The sequence below is a fragment of the Pleuronectes platessa genome, chromosome 1 (assembly GCF_947347685.1).
Source record: "Pleuronectes platessa chromosome 1, fPlePla1.1, whole genome shotgun sequence".
NCBI classification, from domain to species: Eukaryota; Metazoa; Chordata; class Actinopteri; order Pleuronectiformes; family Pleuronectidae; genus Pleuronectes; species Pleuronectes platessa.
This window is the reverse complement of record NC_070626.1, coordinates 19,912,107-19,931,608: the sequence shown is the minus strand read 5'-3', so window position 1 is coordinate 19,931,608 and position 19,502 is coordinate 19,912,107. Positions and strand designations below refer to the sequence as shown.

Sequence of the window (19,502 nt, the reverse complement as noted above, 5' to 3'; positions counted from 1 at the left end):
GGCTAAATGTGTGGTACCTTTCATATCCCCCGTTCAGGGTGAAGAAACGAGCTAAAGGCCAGTAATGATGCTCATCATGCCTCTGGTGACAGACGGCTGCCACTGGTAAACATTAAAGTGGAACATCGGAGACAGTTGTGAACCTGGAAAACAGTTTCATATTCAGGGGAGGAACCAGATAAATGTTGAAATATGAAATTCACCTAAATATTTTTAAGAAAATAGAAACTATGATACTGCAGCTATTGTGCAAGTCAAACCGTATTCTGAAAAGAGGATAAAAGGTTTTTGAGACATTGAAATAGCACTGGTCATAGGCTGTACAATATTTGTCAAAAGTTTAAGAGCAACAACATTTTTTTCCTTATATAACTTTTTACAGAGATTAAGAATCTAATCAATTTGCAACTTTCCTGCAGCGGTGGAAAGAACCTCAACAAATTAATCGATTTTTTTTGGTGATGATTTTCAAATTCTCTGTCTCTCATCAAACTGTTACTACACCCTCGGATGCGTTATGTGGAAAATACAATACTGCAGGAAGTGGTTCTGTGTATTGCTACAGTCTCAGAATGTTAGAGGAAAGGAAAGAGCAACAAAGGAAGACAGGCTGGATTCATCGCACAGCAACATAATGACTCATAACATGAAAAAGGAAGAGGCAGACATGGACTTCAGATGATGGAAGAGCAGCTCAGTCTCCGGACTTAACTCACACATATACAAAGCGGACAGAATACAAAGCAAACTACAAGTGCTACTTCTGCAACAGTGTTGGGAGGATCCCTCTGAACAATAGTGATTTTTCCTCCATGATCGTGTTTGGCTGCTGGATGAGAACAAAATTAATGTTAGATCTATAAACATTGAGGATTTTTCCACACCTGAAAGTACGGACCAAGGTTCATGTCTTTCTTCCCTAGTACAAATTTTATCTGTTTAGACTTTGCAATTTAGGGAACACAGTGTACAACATATGTACAGCGTGTCCTGATCACCTATACGAGTCTGCCATGACATTGATTGGTTTTTAGATGGGTCTCACCCTGTTTGGACATTGGTCGATAGCTAAGCCTTATTTTAGTAAAGTTCGAGTAGAGATTATTGTTTGTTGACATGATTTTATACGTGCGCATGGATATTTGTCGCTGTAACAGACTTATTATCACAAAGCAGAGGTTAAGCGCAAACTCTTCACTCTTGGATAGTTTAATTACATACGACCACAAGTCAAAACAAACACCATGGATATACATGATATAATGTGACAACTTTCTTTGTTACTACTTGAAAAAGTAACTACATATATGAGCTGTTTGCACTTTAAGGCGAGGTACGGACGAACTGCCTCAGCACACCACTTCGAGTTAACCCACTAACCCCCAGTTCATGTTTTTTTCCCCATCAGGGACCAAAGCAGTACTTCAGCCTGTGGAGTCAGAGCGACCGCTGACGAGTCCATGTGTTAAACCCCAGGCTGCTGATTCAGAGGCGCTGGCGAAGGAGCCTCTCAGCACCAAAATGTGAAGGTTTAACTGCAGACGTGTTCTTACATTTCCAACGTCACCAAAAAAATGCTTGTTTTACATTCTCCTCTGTACTCGTTATAACAGAACCGTTAAGAGACCATTCTATCTAACATTAATTCCAACAACAATACAATGAGATACATAATTAGCTTCCAAACCCTGCACTGTGAAGCAAAAAAGTGAAAGAGCCTTATCGCTGCACAGCAGATGCTCACAAACGCACATGACGGGGGGGATTTTTTGCACAGTGCTGGTTTGCACCTCTGGCCGGGCCGACTGAACGGCTGCTGGCTGGTTGCTGATGGGAGCCACTGGCCACTGTACCAGGCTGACAAAGCGCTGCATGACGGCCATAAAGACCTAATATGTTTTGTTAGAAGATCCAAAAGCTTTCCGAAAGCTTTTAGAGTGTAATCTTATAAAAGGGATGACAGGGTGAAGCAGTGAAGCAACGTTTTACTGTCAAAATCACATTAAATATACATTAAAGCAGGGGCTGTCGACATGGGGGGAACGTTGGGTCAGCTGGGGCCCTCGGTTGAGGAACCTTTTAAATAAGCTGCAGGAATCATTTCTCAGAAATATACGTGTCAAAACTTTTCAGTATTTGTGAGCCACATGAAAGTTTGTTGTTTTTTCTTCCTATTTCGTTGAGGACGATTTCACTTTCCCTCCCTATGATGCAAAAAATGCTTTGTTCTGTCAAGCTACTCTAAGGTAAAATATTTTATGAGGCGCTCAGACAACAATGGTGCATCCATGAAGGCAAACTAGGCAATTACCTGATGATCAAAGCCAAATGTGGGCTAAGATATACGAACTGGTGAGGGATAAATCAGTCAGGCTGCACGATAGACAGAGATCTTCTTTGAGAAAATTGTATTTCACAATTGAGAACGATGAGTTATTGGTTTGGGCCATGTTCCATCTGCTAACATGGAGGAAGGTTTACGACCTGTTCCGCTGCCAGCTACCAGATGGTAATCAAGGCGTGTTGGCTTTAGTTTCGGGGAGCAGTCGTATTGTCCATCTTTATATAAAGCCTGTGCACTGCACCTGCAACCTTAGCACTTGTTCACCTCTGGAGATGGAGTTGAGCTTTATATCTGCTCCCATGTTTTTTAAGTTTCTAGTCCAGTGATGATTTAATCTGCTTGTGCATTTAATGTGCTAGTATTTTACAGAAACTGGTGTACGGGGGAGGTTTGCACTGATATTATTTAGACTGAGGAGCTGAAATTCAATTACTTGGAGATGACTCTGCTGTAAACCAGGTTATTGCAGTTATTCTGCAGACCTGTGTGCTGCATTATTTGTAAATGGATCCACAATATGTCGACATATGCCCCCATGCGTACTTTAATATTGTTGACACCGAGCACGTGGGATGGGTCTGTGGAGATTAGCTTGTCCGGGCATAAGCGTAAATTAAAGCCAGAGTATAGAAATATTAAAACACCGTGATATTAAAATCCAAGTTTCGTTTTCTCAATGATTTTGTGAATCAGAAGATAAAAACCTGGAACACTTCCTCTCTCATTTCTCGTAAGAGTAATTGAGACACAAGTGACACATTGAAGTGTGACTGCATGCTGCACTGAACACTACACAGTATACACACCTTAAGCCAACATTTCCAATAACAACTAATGCACCTCCTTCAGAGGACAACAGCTGGTAACTGACAGCAGAGTAAAGAGATCATTCTGGAGCTGTGATGCAGCAAATGTTGTTTTCCTCAGTGTAGAATTCAGCTGAGACATCACCATGCAAATAAAAACCAGCTTCTGAGTATTATCTTTTGGGAGAATGTGTAATGACTTCATTTTTGCACCAAATCGCCTCCTTAAAATGGATTGGATCTATTTTTGTTCAATGCATTTGCATTCTAGAGGCATTTGTGAATATTTGATGGCTTGCACTTGCACCAGAAGAGGCACAGACAGGCAGGGGATGCTGGTGCAGACCTGTGGGCCTTGACTGTTCCATAATACCACCAAAACCAGTTGTGACTTCATTGTGTTGTAAATCTAAAGAAGATGGGGATCCAGAAAGAGAATAATACATATTGGTACTACTTCTTTGATTTTCTTCTTCTTTATCTTTTTCCCTTAGTTTTTTGTACTTCTAGTCTCTCCAAGATGCTTTATACTGAATATGATTTCTTTTAATGTTTATTTACATTTTAGGAATAGTTTCTGAATAATAGCTTTGAGCTTCTCTCCTCTTCTAATCTAACCTCTGTTTAGCTGTTTATTGTTTGAGCAAATGCAAATAGCTTGCAATGTATGACATTTCTTTTATAAAAACTGCTTGTTTTTATGTGGGACAGTTTGGATAAGAGGACTGAAATCATGCAGTCATAAAAAGCATAATTATATGTAGTACAAGTGGTGTTTTGTAGTAGCAGCAAAAAGAGACAAGTAAACTTGCTTTAGGATTAAAAGGTGCCACAGCAGAAAGAGACTAATTCAATTGTCTGGTTGCAACAGTTATACTGAAGCTGCAACTAAATATTACTTGATCAAACATAATTTTCAGTTGTGAACAATGTCATTAAAGAGTTAAGATTTGGTTTTGTATGGAAAAACGGTCACAATCCAAAAATATTCAGTTCACAATCGTAAGACAAAGCACAAGTGAGACATCTTTGCATTTAAAAAGGAGACATTTCTGGGTGTTTTACATAATAAATCAACTATTTATTTGTTCTAAATTAATTTAACTTTACCTGAGTCCGTCATAGTTAAAGCGATGGATTTGTCCTCAAATCATCACATCTAGTTTGTAATGTACATGAGGCGTAATGAGTCAGAAATAACAGAGGACAACTGAGTCATGTAGAAAATACAGATTTCCAGATACTCAGATGATTTTTAATTGCCAGCAGAGTCGTAAAGTGTATCCAGAGTAGTGGGCTGAAAAAGTTGAGTGGTTTGAGAACTTAATGGAGTAAAACACTTTTACAACCTCTTAATTTCAGATGAAAATATGTTAATTATTTTTAGTGGTTTAAAACATGATTGAGCCATTCAAACTTCAGGAGAACAGGAGGAGGATCTCACTTTGGACAAGTAAACTTTAATAAGTGATTTAACTCTATAAATGTTCTGCCTAAAACTCAAGTCAAAAAGGGATAAAATGAGCCAAAGGAGTCTTGTGTGATTTAAGATGTTTTGCACCTACTTTGTGACACATATTCTCCGACTGTGATCTGAAGCGCACTCTGTTTGTTTGCGTCTGTCTTTATCTCAAATCTGCAGGAGGAGATATGAGATGTAGTATTTACAGCGTCTCTAAGTCATTTCTGTGGGTGAAATTTTGCAGGGTGAAAAAAGTGCAGTTGTATAAATAGGGGGGGAAATTAAGCACGTGGTGGGGAAAAGAAGCACGGATCTCTGTAAAGCCTCTCCATCTGTTTTTATGCACGCTTAAATTGAAAACCAAAAATGAGGACATTTGAATTAACTGTTGAAATATCACAAAAATGCAGTTTATCTTGCTTATTTACTGGAAAATGCAAAACAAATTATGAAAAACTAAAGTTCACTCTGAAGTAATTGCCCAATTTCCACTATAACTATTGGTGGGGTAGTGCAATAAATGTAATCTGCGCTCTGGATGAGTAAGAATCAGCGCTCAGTACATGTCATATTAAAATGCCTGTGTGGAATAAACATTGTGAAAAAAGAGCTTCTTGTTTTCTTTTGCAGATCACAAACCTGTCAGATTCTACAGGACGAAGAAAACAAAACAACTTCAGCAATTATTCCAAATCACAGGAGGACCCTAAGTCCTCATTCTTGTCCTGAGTAAACAGAGCTGAGCTGTAATAAGCTGCAGTGATAAGACAAATAAATAAATGTATTGGGTACATTAAGACACATGTTTTGTTGTTTGAGTGACCAGTAGGTTTTTAAAAGGGAGAAAACACGTTGTTATTTCTGACACAGGATCTGTGGCTTGTCAGTGCCGCGCTTTGTGACGGATAACGAAAGTTCCGGTTAAGTCTGTATAAGCAATGGATTAATGATGAGTGAAGGTTGGGAAAATGTGTTTTGATAGAAGATCTCAATTATAGTTAGCTTTGATGGAGCTTGTTTCCAGGCCGCAGCAATTTACTTCTGTCTTGTTGCGTCTCATCCTGTGATCCGTCTCCACCCTCCCCCATCATAACCTCACATCACTAACAGCTGACTCGATAAAGATGAATCAAATACGGACTGTTTAACTCCGCCGCCTGGTACGTATCCACATGGATCTGCTGAGTGGGAGGAAAACGCAGTATCGATCTAATGCATGAAAGATGTTCCTGTTAATGTGGTCGGGTTTGGAGGTTAGTTAATATGAGTTTATTGAATTTACTGAAGAGCTGAAGAGATTGACTTTGATGGCAAACGTGAGCTGCACATTATAAATCTGACATCACTGGGTGGGACGCTGAATGCACCAGGCCGAGGCCGTCTTCTTTAATACCTGTCATGCTTTTGAAGGATTGTGTGCAGAGATTAAAGTGAAAATTGAATGTCAACTATTTTGGTAATCGATTAATTGTTCAAATAACCAACAATACCAATAACTACCATTAAGAGTTAGCTGAAGCCCTATTTGTGCATTAAAGTGATGCTGCATGTGAAATGCTAGTTGTATTACCACATATGTAAATTAAATTGTGATGCGTTTTGCAGTAAAGAGGCATTTAATTGCAAAAATGTGATATTGTTGAAAATTTATTTTCTAAATGATAGAATGAGAAATGTTTTTCTGTTTTTATTGCAATTAAGATGTTAACTGGTGCATGAGCTGTAAAATACAGCAAAATAAAAATGACCAACAAACCAGTGGAGTTCATTGATCTGGACGACAACCTTTCAGGACTTAAAGATGATGGCATTCGTAACTTCCACCCAGGTAGGAAGCAAACAGCTGTTAAAACTAGTTATGTATCCGGGATGTGGGTGGTTTATGTTTGGGATAGTTTTATTTTATTTTATTCATTTATGTTATTTTATTTTATTTTATTTCCCTGTGTTTTATTACATACATATGTTATTGTTTTTGTATTAATGACCTATTGTATATTTGTGTTTGTTTATTTAATATTTTCATATATATATATTTTTTCTATTTTACTATTGGACTTATTCCTAGTTATTATTTTTCCTTTATTGTTTACCTTTGTGTGTCTATATACATTGACAGGTATGAGTACATGTGAATGTATATGTTGTTATTGATTACTGTAACATTGATCTGTACCTTGCTACATTTCTCAGTAAAATAAAAAGTTGATCACAAAAAAAAAAAACTAGTTATGTAAGTTGAACTTTTTAAAATGCACTGGTATCAGATCTCGGTATCGATACACAAAGTTCAGGTATCAAAATCAGAATCAGGAAGGGAAAGCTATCGGACCAACTCTGCTGCACGAGAAAATGACAGAATACACTTGTTAATCAGTAGATGAAAACATTTTGTACATAATGGCGTGAGTGTGTTTGAACCAGAGAACGCTTCCTCTGTTAGTGCCATTAATTATGAAAAACGAAAGTGCAGAGGAGCGAGACAAAGAAACTGCTGATGAAACTTAAAAGCACGAAGCAACAAAACACTCAATGTTGTCCTGCTGTTGCCTTCACTGACGACGCTGCAGCATCAAGACGAGGTTTCACAAAGGTGTAAAAAATATCAAAGTGGACCATGAAGATACTGATTGTCATGGAAAATATGGGTGACTTTTCTTTTTTGTTTTTACAAATATCGATTTTTATATCCGTAGGCCACAAAAGCTGGACTCTGACCAATGAATCAGCAAGAGTATGTTGTTATTACAAGACAATCTATGAGGAAAAAAACAACCAAGGATTAACTGTTTGATTACATAACAAATTCACATAAGTGAGATTCAAAACCGTTATTTAGCAGGATTACACAAAAACTATTCATCTGTTTTCCTTGAGATTTTGTGGAGTATGACCCAAGGAATAAGAACTTCTGAATTTCTTTTCGCTTTCTTTAAGACTGAGAGACTGAGCGCATTGTTCAACATATTCACTGATTTCTAAGGGAAATATTTTTGACTCTTGATGAAACAAGTCAGGCATTTTTAGTAGAGTGTGTGGGTTTGGTGCAGATCAAAATACAGATCTGGATCTAGTGGATTTAAATGAGAATGAAATTAGAGTGAATACCTTTACCAAGGCCTGACTGTCCCCTTAAATTCAATCAACCAAATTGAACACACTCATATATAACAGTCTCATAGATAACAGTCTCTTTCAAAATATTTTTCTATTATTTCGTGAGGAATTGACAAAATTGTTGATTTTAAATAATAAGGATCTGCTCCAAAGAGTTAAATGGTTCTTCTTTGAACCTTACCCCTCCTTCCATCAACTTTCAATTGAATAAATTCTAGAGTTTTTGCCTAAACCTGCTAATTATTACCTCCATCAAGGAGGTTGAACCCAACAGACAATGTAGATCCAAAACTGCAGCTTCTTGTCAGTCTTACAATAAAGTAACTTCAGTACATTAAAACAATTGGTGCATATCATTGGAGCTTGTGTCTCCAGCAAACATAATATTTGTATGCGTCAATTCAAGTGAGTCTAATGAGGTGGCTGCAGTTTGCCTCTAAAGTCAGACAGTACATGTATTGCTGAACATACAAACACACTGTATCAGCTCTTCTACATTCTGAATGCAGCGTTGCGTTACGAGGCTGCGTTGCCTCGTGGAAGCGTTTGGAAAGAAGCATCACGCGATCAGCAGAGATGGCGGATGCAGTTTTGGCACTTTTGTAGGAAATGGCCACTCAGTGACTTTGTAAAGACGGAGACGGAACAGATGGGCTTTTTAGATTTTTCTTTCAGCTCATTTATTGAATCTGAAGTATCCCACCCTGTGCTTCTATACAGTGTTGACATAAAAACCTTGATCTTTCCCTCATGTCAACTTAGTGGTTTGAATTGACTAAACATAACCGCAAAATTGAAATTGACTTGCCTGGAGCAGGTTATTGTGGAACAAAAACACATTATATCGACTGAATGTTTTGCGTTGCAGCTTTTGGATTGGCAGTGAGCACTTTGGAAGATACATTCAATGTGAATGTTTCTTTGTCATGCTGATAAAAACATTATGAGGGCAGCATCATGTTTCCTAAAAAACATATTGTAACCAATATATTTAATTAGTTGTATTTGAATGAATTTGTGGGAGACAAGGTTGGAAAGTTGAGAATTTAGATGCCAATGATTCACATATTATACTTTATATTAAAAAGTGGAAGAAAAAGCCGACCCTCATCCTTCAGGCTGTCAGCAGTATTTGATGAGCTGATAGTGCATGAGTAATGTGTTTCTGTGTTTTGGAGACATTCTGTTACTGGTCAAAAATAATTGAATGCAGCTGTAAGTCTACTGGGAATATTTACAGTGTTTCTTAAACCAACTCCAAGCAATGCTTATCAAAACATCACTGTATATCAGTGTATGGAGATAAATGGCTTCCTGTCGACTTGAGCCGTAAAATAAATCTCATTCAGCCTCGGCTCAACCAGATTTACATCTGACTTACAATGGATGTTTTCATACTTTTGTTGTGCTGCAAAAAAGCATTTGGGGGGAAAAACTACATTTGCAATAGTGAACTGATCTATTTAGCGGAAATTGTCAAGGGATGACCTTTGATTCGACACTCTTGTAAGAGGCTTTTACGTGTCTAATTTATTCTCTTCATGATGATTTTGCCCTCTGGAGTCAGAATAATTAATTGTGTTCATTACCAAACATTCTCCAGTGCATTTATATCCCCGCATTTCAATAGGTGCTCAATTTATTGGAATCACCACCCAGAATATCCCTGGGTTTTATATCAACGCCCCTCACCCCAGCCCCTCTCTCTCTCTCTCTCTCTCTCTCTCTCTCTCTCTCTCTCTCTCTCTCTCTTTCTTTCTCTCGTGCGCAAACAGCAAGTGCTGGGAGGTAAATCAGCCTGGTGATAAATCTACAGCAGAGTGACTTTAGAAAACACTAGTTACATTAATTTTATACGTATGAAGTATGAAACCAACCAAAGAAGCACAGTCACTGCAGAGTGATGAATTCATTAACTTCTATAAAGGGTTGAGCTATTATAAGCACTTAAATATCAAAACAGCTATTTGCCTGTGTCAGTGTCCCCAGTGTCCAGCCTGGCTGCTCATTTAAAATGCAAGTGAAGAATTTCAACCTTCATAGCCGAGAAAAATAATATTCTCTCAACAACCATTTTATATATCACATCATCTTTGCACAGTGATTTCGGACGAATGACTCAGCCAGTCAATATTATATATTTGCTAGTCTCATACCTAATGCATGGAGACGTATTTCAATCAATATGTCACGTGGAACTGCATATCAAAGGAATAAATCACAGTCATTTAGAAACAGTGGTGACTATAAGTTATTTTACAAACATGTGTTACATCATCCAGTGGGCTCGTCATAAGTCTTTAATAAACACATCCAAAAAATGTTTTATCATGTTATGTGTTCAATTTTTACATATTGCTTGGCTCTAAAATGGAACGTCAAAGTGGTTCAATGTTCACATTCCCCTTAAGATAAATTACACTACTAAACACACAGTAACATTAAATGTTGGGCCTGTTCAACATTGTTTGTGCTAAACTTCACCTTGGTTGCATTTGGTCATCCTCTGTCAGGAGGTTCTTCATTTGGAAGACAAGGGCACATTAGGAGGCCTTTATCGAAGCACTAAATATGTTCGACAAGACAGAGGGTGGAGTAAAGCACTGCATAGGGAGAGTTTAAGGTTGTTCGAGGTGTTGGGGGAGGAGGTTCTTTTGGAAGAGAGGTTCTTAAGGACACAGAGCGACACCCCTGCTCTGTGAGCATTTACAAGCTCGTTCCACAATCAAGGAACCACGGATGAGACCAGTGTGGAGAGGGATCGCCTCGCAGGGCAATCACTCTCCAGCCGACCATCATTGGCAGCCAGGGACGAGCACCGGAGTGACACGTGCCCTTTAAGGCTGATCGAACACAAGACGTGGTGCCACATGCTGAACCAAGTCATTAGCATTTCTTGAGAATAGGTAGGAAATTAATTAGGAGGCAGAAAGTTGCCAGGTAGTTATATTCTCCCCAAAGGAGAGTTGGCCCATTGCCTGAAGCGATGGAATTTGTTCTGATAAGACAGAACTATATGAAGTGATATTGAAAGTATTCTTTTAATGACCACTCTGGTAGATAGAGCTATAGAATCTAATGAGTCTAGTAAAGCAGCTATGCTACATGTATTTTTAAACTTGAGAGAACATGAGAGATTGTAATTCCTCTTTTAATAAGGTTGAAAGTGGTGTTGTTGTATTGGACTATATTATATTGAATGGCGTTTCTAATGTTGAATATCTTATGTAGTGTTTCTAATTATGCCCTGCTCATGTGCATGGAGTGAGAAAAATATCACAAACTCTCATATATTAAATCTAGTCCAGTTCTACAACCTCAATAATAAACATTTCTTCTAATCTCTGATATCCATGATTGGCTGGGATTCAAACCGGAAGGTGACAGATCCAACCATGCTGCCCTGAGCTCTGACAGTTATGAATTGTTCAATTGGATTGTGTTAGATTTCACATGTGTACAAGATGAAATGTACAAATGTGTCTGCTATATCCAGATTATTTCTTCAACTAGCTGCTGGAATCTTCACCTCATCATTCAGCCTGTCACTATCAGATCCAGTGATTTCAGATGCAGCCTCCTCCTCCCCAGCAGCAGACCCCATCTGTGTGTGCCTTCATCACCTGCCAGAACACGTGTCTCCCATTCACCTTCATTAGACACTCAGGTTCTGCCTTCTAGTCACCTGCCTGGTTACATTGAGCCACTATGACCCAATAACCTGACTAAAAGTTGGGGTAAATATCCCCTGTCAACATAAAACATGAAGAAGTTCCATCCTCATTTAGAGTGGTAAAACAAATCCCAAAAATATTCATCATCACCTATTATAAATAAATCTACCATCACGCTGCTTCCGTAAAAAACAGCTAAAAAAAGCAGCATCCCCACCTTCACCATAGCAGCAGGAGAGAAGTTTGTTGCACCCGTCTCTTGCCTGCTGAGGTGACAGGATCTCAGAGCGGCCAAATGATTTTCTAATCAAAACAACCCATTAAAAAAATTAGATGGTCTCTGAAAAATAAGCCAAGGAAAGGTTTTTCAAGGATTTCAGCCGCACTGGAGATATTTGAGTCAATAAACTGCCTTGATAACTTGGGCTGCCTTTAATCCTCTTTTCTCACGCCTTTAAGACGCCCACTCAGGCATCTTACATCTCACATTATCATTCAAAACTTTAGTGAACAGAAAAGAGATGATGGGGATAAGGGTATTTATTCTGTGAGAAGCAAGGGTCCCTTCCTTAATAAACTATATGAAAACTGTGTTTTTTAAGTTTTTTTTCCAAAAGGACTAAAGACTGAAAAAACTGTAAGTATGTATGAGGCTAACTTGTACTTTCCTGAACTGCATACCATAGCCTGCATGCATAAACATGCACACACACACACATATACACAGACACACACACACACACAGACACACACACACACACACACCAAGTGTATTTATGTGCTTCCTCCTCTCTTATTTCTCCCTATCGCTCATTTATTCTCCTGCTGTATTCATTGTCACTGTGGAAAATCACATCAGATAAATAGCCAAATATAATTGTCCTCTGAGCATCGGCGGATGTGTTGATTTACTGAGCTTCTCCATTGACGTGATGGGTATAGATTTGCTTGAAGCCATCACGGGAACTGTCACCATCATTTACAGCCAAATAAGCAGAGTGTTAATGACCGGTTCTCACAGGCCTCATGGTAATAATCATCCTCAGAGGTCAGAGCCAGACAAGCGGCCTTTTCCTGAACTCATCTGAATAAAATCTCGATTGAAACAGCAGCCAGTCAATGACAAACATCTGACTTCAGACTGTTTTCTAATAATGCAAACACTGTATTGAAAGTAATCGTTATCAGATTTTCACATACAGTTTTGAACTTTTAGATTTGTCAGCATCAGCAACTGCTATGAATGATTCTCATTATTCACTAAGCCATTAAAGTGATTTCATTCAATTCAACAAATATAATGACTAGTGGAACAACTGATGAATCAATCACAACAAGAAAGTGAATCAACTGTTTTGATGAGTGATTGTTTCATTCATTTAAAAAATCATTTTGTTAACTAAATTGTCTGTTTTTCGGTTTTTCTTTGCCATCCTTGACAGTAAAAAAAAAAATGTCTTCAGTTTTTGCGATAAACACAAAACATTGTGATCATTAGGAAATAATTTAGAATAAATTTAAAAGGATGAAGGATCTGGGAAATTAGTCATTTTTTTGTTTTCTTTCTTTCTCTTTACTTTATTCTTTTTGCCAGTCCAGAAACTAAATAAAGAAAATAAGCGATGATTGTAGAGTCATTAAAATAACTTTTGGCTGGAGCTCACTTTAATTAAACACTTCTCAGACTTATATCGATGGGAGTGTAATTGTATGCAGCAGCTCATGTCAACAAATACCAACACAATTAACAGAAAAAAGCTGAAATAAATCACAGTTGATTATAAAATCGAAAGTAATCAAAAGTAAAAGTGGAATTCCGATAATAAACTGAACACCTGGATAATATATCAAAACATGCATAGTGACTTAGCTGCACTTGAGGTATACAAATTCCATATTCGGTTATTTCATTTACTGAATATGCCAAAACTATGAAGAATAAGCGCTTTAATCATAATTTTTCATTCACATTATAAAAACCATAACCTGACAAGGTTCCCTGTAGACTCTCTCCAGTGTAATAGAGTGAGGCTGCAAACAATCTTCACTCATTTTTTTTGTAGCATGAAGCTGAGAGTGTAGCAAACAGCCCTCATTGTGGGCGTGTGGGAACCTGCTCTGTGCACCTACCCAATAAATTCTCCTCGGCTGACTGTACTTAATACAAAAAGAGGTTCAGTCAGGTTTATGCCGTTGCCAGGTTGCTTTGTCGTGGTAACCGGCCACTTCATCACACGGTTACAGAGGTGAAATATTCCTGCACCGTCCACGGGGGGGGGGGGGGGGGGGGGGGGTGACACCAGAGATTTCTCAGCTCCCTCGGCTGTCCACCGTGAGTCAACGTGAAGTGTTGCTCTGCGGTGATTTTGGCCTCCACTGCACTTAAACTGAGTGAATCATGTGACTCTGTGGTCGGGCCGTGCGATATGACCAAAATCTCATGTCCCAGAGATAGAAGATAGAGAGATATAACAGATATTATTTCATAACCATAGAGATAGCTACTCGTCCACCTCTTTGCAGATTTAAGTTTTACCGACCACCATCTCCTTCCATCTTGATGATTCATACTTGCCATTTAGCCTCTTGCAACGTCAGAGAGTGGAGTTAGTTTTGAGCACTCGACTGAACTGCTGTGACTCTGCCTGTACTGTTTGACGTGATTATTGTGTAGGTGGCAAAGGAGGTTAGTTTCAGTCTCTTGTGGAGACGCGTCAGCAGCATAGTTTGCAAAGCAGATCTTTCTGGCCTGTGTTGAATTCGGTCTATGAGGGGAAAGTAGGTCCTCCTGCAGGTATGAGCTCTGCATTCAGTCTCTGCTGCTCAGAGTCCTCAGTGTCACGTTAACTCTCCTCCATGTGTGTCTGTGTTGACGTCGTGCACATTTCCCGCCTGAATCCATATTGTGTGGAAGAACACTAAGTACCATCCAGGTGATGACAAACATTGCAGTAAAAGGTGATTTGTGGAATAACGGATTAAAGGAATAATATGAAATGTTATGTTATCAAAACTATCGTACTATCTATGAGCATTATCATTATGCCGACCTCGATATTACCCGTTTGTTTATTGTACAGCAACCAGTGTTCGATCAACCAGTGTTCGATCACGTGACCGTCTTGTGAACCACTACACGGAGGTGACCTGTAGGCAGCAGAGCAGTGAGAGAAGAGGTTGGAGGAGAGGATCGTCTGTTTTACCTTTGCAAAAGTGTGTTGTTAAGTTTGTGTGTTGGGATCAGAAGACTCGTCTCTAAAGTCGATGTCGTGAGGAAATCATCTGAGGGATTGTTTATTCCCTGTAGAGTTTCCCTAGCTACCGGTTGATGGCCGATGCCATATTCCCGCCTGAATAACCGACTTCACTTTCTAAAGTACCGTGAGAGCCCTGTACATATTGTATATAGATGACAGATGACATGGATGCTGGAGAGTTGTTGCTTAGAGAAGATCCATGGTAAAACCTGCACCAACAATTTAGTCGTATTTGTTTTAGCCCTGATTTAACTGAATGGAACTGAATTGTGTTTTACTTGTGCTTGAGACTGAAACAAACTTTCTACAGACACAAACTGAACTCTGGACGCTGAGACTGTGGGACACAAAAAAGTCAAAAAATTACAATATTATCTTTCATCGCCATTATGTCTAGCACAATATATGGAACTAAAATAGTTATGGTGACAGGCCAGGTGATTTTGTGAGTCCTAGCACTGAATCAGATTATTTACAATTCCTGCACTTGTCCCTGAACACGATTTAGGAAGGAAATATTTTTAGAGACGTCAAAAGTGCACTAATGACTGTGTGACTCTGCCCAGAGCTCACTTTGTGCTGAAGCCATCAGCCCTTTACAGACTCAGATTATGGAAGTTTATCTGCAGTGGTTTCATCGTATCAATTATCAGGGAAATCCAGAAAACATGATTCATACTTGAAGTGTGTGTGTCGCAAATATGACATCCACAGTGTCCTCCTGCATTAGCCCCATGGAACAGACTCAACAACGCTGCTGCACTTCACATCTCCCAAAAAAAAACTAAAATGACAAGCACAGAGACACACTGTTGATATTAATGTGATTTCTGTCATGTCCCTGAAAATTCATGTCAGGGGCCTGGAGACACGCAGGTTCCTCAACTAAAATGAATACAAACACCACAGAGCAGCCGTTGATGATGCTGGCTATCTGTGTTTGAGCTCATGAGATTTTGAGTGCGGAAGAAGTGAAAATGTTTGATATGCATGACTCTTTTTTCACCCAAACTAATTACAGAACGGGTGTCCTACTTTTAAAAGTGACATAACAAGACAATGTGCCTCAGCTCGTTTTTAAAGAGAAGCGTTCGACATTTGGGGGAAACACTCTTCTTCTCTTTCTGGTGGAGAGTTCGACACAAAGAGTGGAAAAAGAGAGGATGGAGAGAGCGTGTGATTGTCTCTGTCAAAATGTTCCTTAAAAACTCCCAGAGATCCAACAGCAGAATGCGTCAAAATATATTATTTACTTAGATTTACTTGAATCTATGATAAAGCTTGATGTGCGCCAAAGTGGGAATTCATTGTTGAAACATAGAAACACAGAAATAGTAGAAACACATACTCCGGATTCCCCTGGGACCTCTGAACAAAGCTCCACCCCGCAGAGGCCTGTGGGCGCCAAGGTGAAATGGAGACCTGCCTCCAGGTGGAATGTTTACTCAAGCTTAGCATCAGGCCATGGCGCTCAGAGGGAGCAGGTGAGGATTCCTGTCTGCATTTAGTTTCTCTGCACCACCACTGTGCCATTGGAAATCAGGACCTGCCCAAAAAGGACCCCCTCCTCTCTCTCTCTCTCTCTCTCTCTCTCTCTCTCTCTCTCTCTCTCTCGCTCTCCCCTCTCTCTTTGTGATGACAAGAATAGCTCCTTTAAAGACACGGACAGAAATTAACAGTGTGCGATCGAGCGTGTGCTAACTGTACATGGCGAGTGGAGGCAAAAGACAAGAAGGAATTCGAGAAAAAATAGGGATTCCAGACATTCCTAAAAGAACAGGTTCAAGTCAAATTACATACGAGGTGCAGAGAATTAGCTCTGACAGCTTAATACATAAACCCAGTTCAGTCAGATATACAAAATTGGACCGAAAACACTTGCTGCTGCATGAAACTTTATCACATCATTGGCTTGGGGCTCTTAATAACGACGGAGGAGGTTTGTTGCTGCATGTTAAGGTGGAGAGTAACAGATGCAAGGGGCACAGAACATGCTTTCAACAAAACCTCTGTAATTAACCTTGAAAATGTAATTAACAGACTGAACAGCAAAGTCGTTCACAGCCTGTAAATCAGAAGATGGATGATATCTACTTTGCAGAGTGCTCAACCATAGGCTACACGTTAAGAGCAGAGATAGTACTTGTTAAATTGCAGTAAATCTATTCAGCTCTTGAATAAGCAGCATCTTTATCAAACATGTTGGGTTGCAGCCAAAGCGGAGTGTGATCCTCGTGGGGACATTCCGCTTTGTCCTCTATCTATCACACCTTCCTCACACCCAGGTTTAGATCAAGTTCCTGCTCTTTCCATCTCACACCAGACCGTATTAATCCACACTTGAAGTGTTACTGAAACTTGAACCAGGAGGTGCCCAGTTCTCCTCCAAGCAGTGAGTTAAACTGGTTAATGGGTGCTTTACCTTGTATGTGCTGGTTGACCACATTCTCCAGCCGATCGAGCCTCTCCATGATCCGGAGAGTGTCCCCTCGTTTGTCCCCCTCCAACTTTCTCTCCGGCAGAGGCATTGGCACTTTGATGTAAATGTTGGCGATGTAATTAGTTACCCATCCCACATAGAGCAGGCACACGATGTTGGTCATGCCGCTCAGGATCACGCATGTGGACACCAAAGTTTTGGTTCTCCTGGTGCAAGCCATGCCGACATCCCTCCATGCAGCCTGCGCTATCCCGTGACACCGGAGCACAGGGCGACAGCCGCCCGCACAAAAACAAAACGAACTGGGGGGGGGGGGTGAAGTTAATTCCAGCCGCTGCAAGATCCGAAAGCGCCGAGCCTGTGCCTCAGATGCGCCTTTGTGGGGGAATTTTTACGCAGGGAATGTCAAACATCTACAGGTGAAGCTTCCCGCTCCTGCTCCAATGCGAACCTGCGGCGGATCCAGCTGCATCTGAGGCTAGAGGAGGAGGGAGAGACACCAAGCATCCTGCTGCAGCCAATGGGAGGGAGGGTGAGGACTGACAGCCTCCCCGCTGCACGCGTCCCCGCTGCGCACTGGCTCACAGAGTGGATCAGACCGGACCAGCTCCGCGGAGCAGGGCGCACGGGCTCCCAGTGAGTTTCTGTGGGCACGAGACAAACCAACTCCGCACAGACTTTAAATCTGATCTTTCCTGCACGTTCTCTGAGAGTTGATTAGTTTTTGTTTTTTCATATATGCAAGTCACTTTCTTGGAGAGATCTTCTGAAAACGAAGCTGCAATACTGGATCAAACCACGAGATAGAGGCAGCGGGGCTCCGTGGGAGATCCCGGTGTGTTCGAGGGGTCATGTTATGGGTCTGGCTCTGGTCCAGCTCTCTGTGAGACGCACAGGATGCAGAGAGGAGGCTGCTCTCATCTCATATGCGTCTGTAATTAGACCAGCGCAGGGAGAGATAGCAGGAGGACTAATTACAGCAGAAGTGCTCCGAGGGAAAACACTGCAGACAAAGTGAACTCGAGGAACAGCAGTTTAACCTGCTGACGCAAACCTGGTGCCTTTTCTTTACCGAACTGAGAATAACCCTCCCGGAGTAGGGAGGGAAATGTGTTTATTATGGTTCTGGTGCGGGTTCTTTGTATTTCTGTGGCCCAGGAGAAGAATGGAGGCTCATTAAATGGCACAGCTACAAGGAAAAAAGCTTAACATGCAGTCATTGTGAAGAGGATTTTGCCCATGTTCACTCGCAAAGTACCACGCACTAATTCTCATATCTGCAGGAGTGTGCTCGGTGCTGCAGAGTGGCTGGAGTCTGTGTATTTGCCAGCTGGTTATTTTTCCCAGCCTGTGTCTGGGAGGCAGTCTGACCTGTCATTTATTGCAAGTCATCCTCCTACTCTTTAACATTAACTCTTTTTTATTATTTATATTTATCTCCCAACTGGCAGCTACTGACGACCCACTAAATGCACATGAGAGCTGCAGCATCGGAAGGAATGTCAGGCCTGTTACTTCTTCCACTGAAGTTCTGGATTGTGTCTTCAGAGTATTTTTCATCTTTGCCAATGAATATTTGCTAATAACAGCTTTTAATTGTCATCCAATCTGCAGCTACAATAATGCATGATTTTAATTTTTTCATTTAAATGAGCAGCATTATTTACCACGATACTTCTGGATGACTGCAGCATGTTTTCAAAGTATATTACTGACAGAAAACACGCAGAAACGTCTTTGTTTGCCACATTGTCCACAGGCACTGACTCTTCAGAGCAAATTGCAATTGAATCGTCGTCTTTGTAGTCGGCTGTTATCATCCACCTCCATTACTGAGGACGGTAGGCAGGAAGAAATCAGTAAATTGAATTGACAGCTGGAAATATGCCGCCCTAAAAAAAAGAAGAAGCTTTAAACCCAGATTACTTTCAACTCCAATGCGAATCAGTGCACTTTCAAAACAATTAGTGGGTAAAAATAATTTGTTCCAATTCATTTTGTCCGACAATGAGCATCAGCATCACCCCTTATTGCCCTTCCCTGTGTAATATAGATGTAACGACAGAACGCCTCCCTGGTCCTGTGTCCTCAGCAGCAGCCATTTATGACTGTGAGATGATCAATGCAGGAGCATGCTGCCCATTCGTCTCAGCTAACAGACCTGCCAGAGTGAAAAAATGTACTTCTTGTGGTTTGCAATATGAGAGGGGCTTTTTCTGTATTTCAGCTACATCGACATGATGAAAAGTGTTTTCTCGCTGTTTCTGCTCGTTTAATAACTCAAGAGAATCTACAGGAAGTCGATAAACTATTTGTGGGATTTTCAGCCACCAAATTGGTGTAAATTGGACCAGTCTTCTACCAAAAGTCCTTCTATCAATGAAGTTCATATACAGAAAATG

The 19,502-nt window shown here is 40.3% G+C and overlaps 1 protein-coding gene across 1 annotated transcript in view; it reads right to left on the bottom strand.

Moving 5' to 3' along the window:
• The window catches only part of galnt18b (UDP-N-acetyl-alpha-D-galactosamine:polypeptide N-acetylgalactosaminyltransferase 18b), an 81,005-nt gene extending 63,535 nt beyond the window's left edge, over positions 1-17,470 (bottom strand). Inside the window, 1 exon segment of the mRNA XM_053420800.1 lies at positions 17,083-17,470. Within this exon segment, the coding sequence (XP_053276775.1) occupies positions 17,083-17,320 (238 nt within the window). The 5' untranslated portion in view covers positions 17,321-17,470.
• Between the last annotated feature and the right edge of the window lie 2,032 nt (positions 17,471-19,502).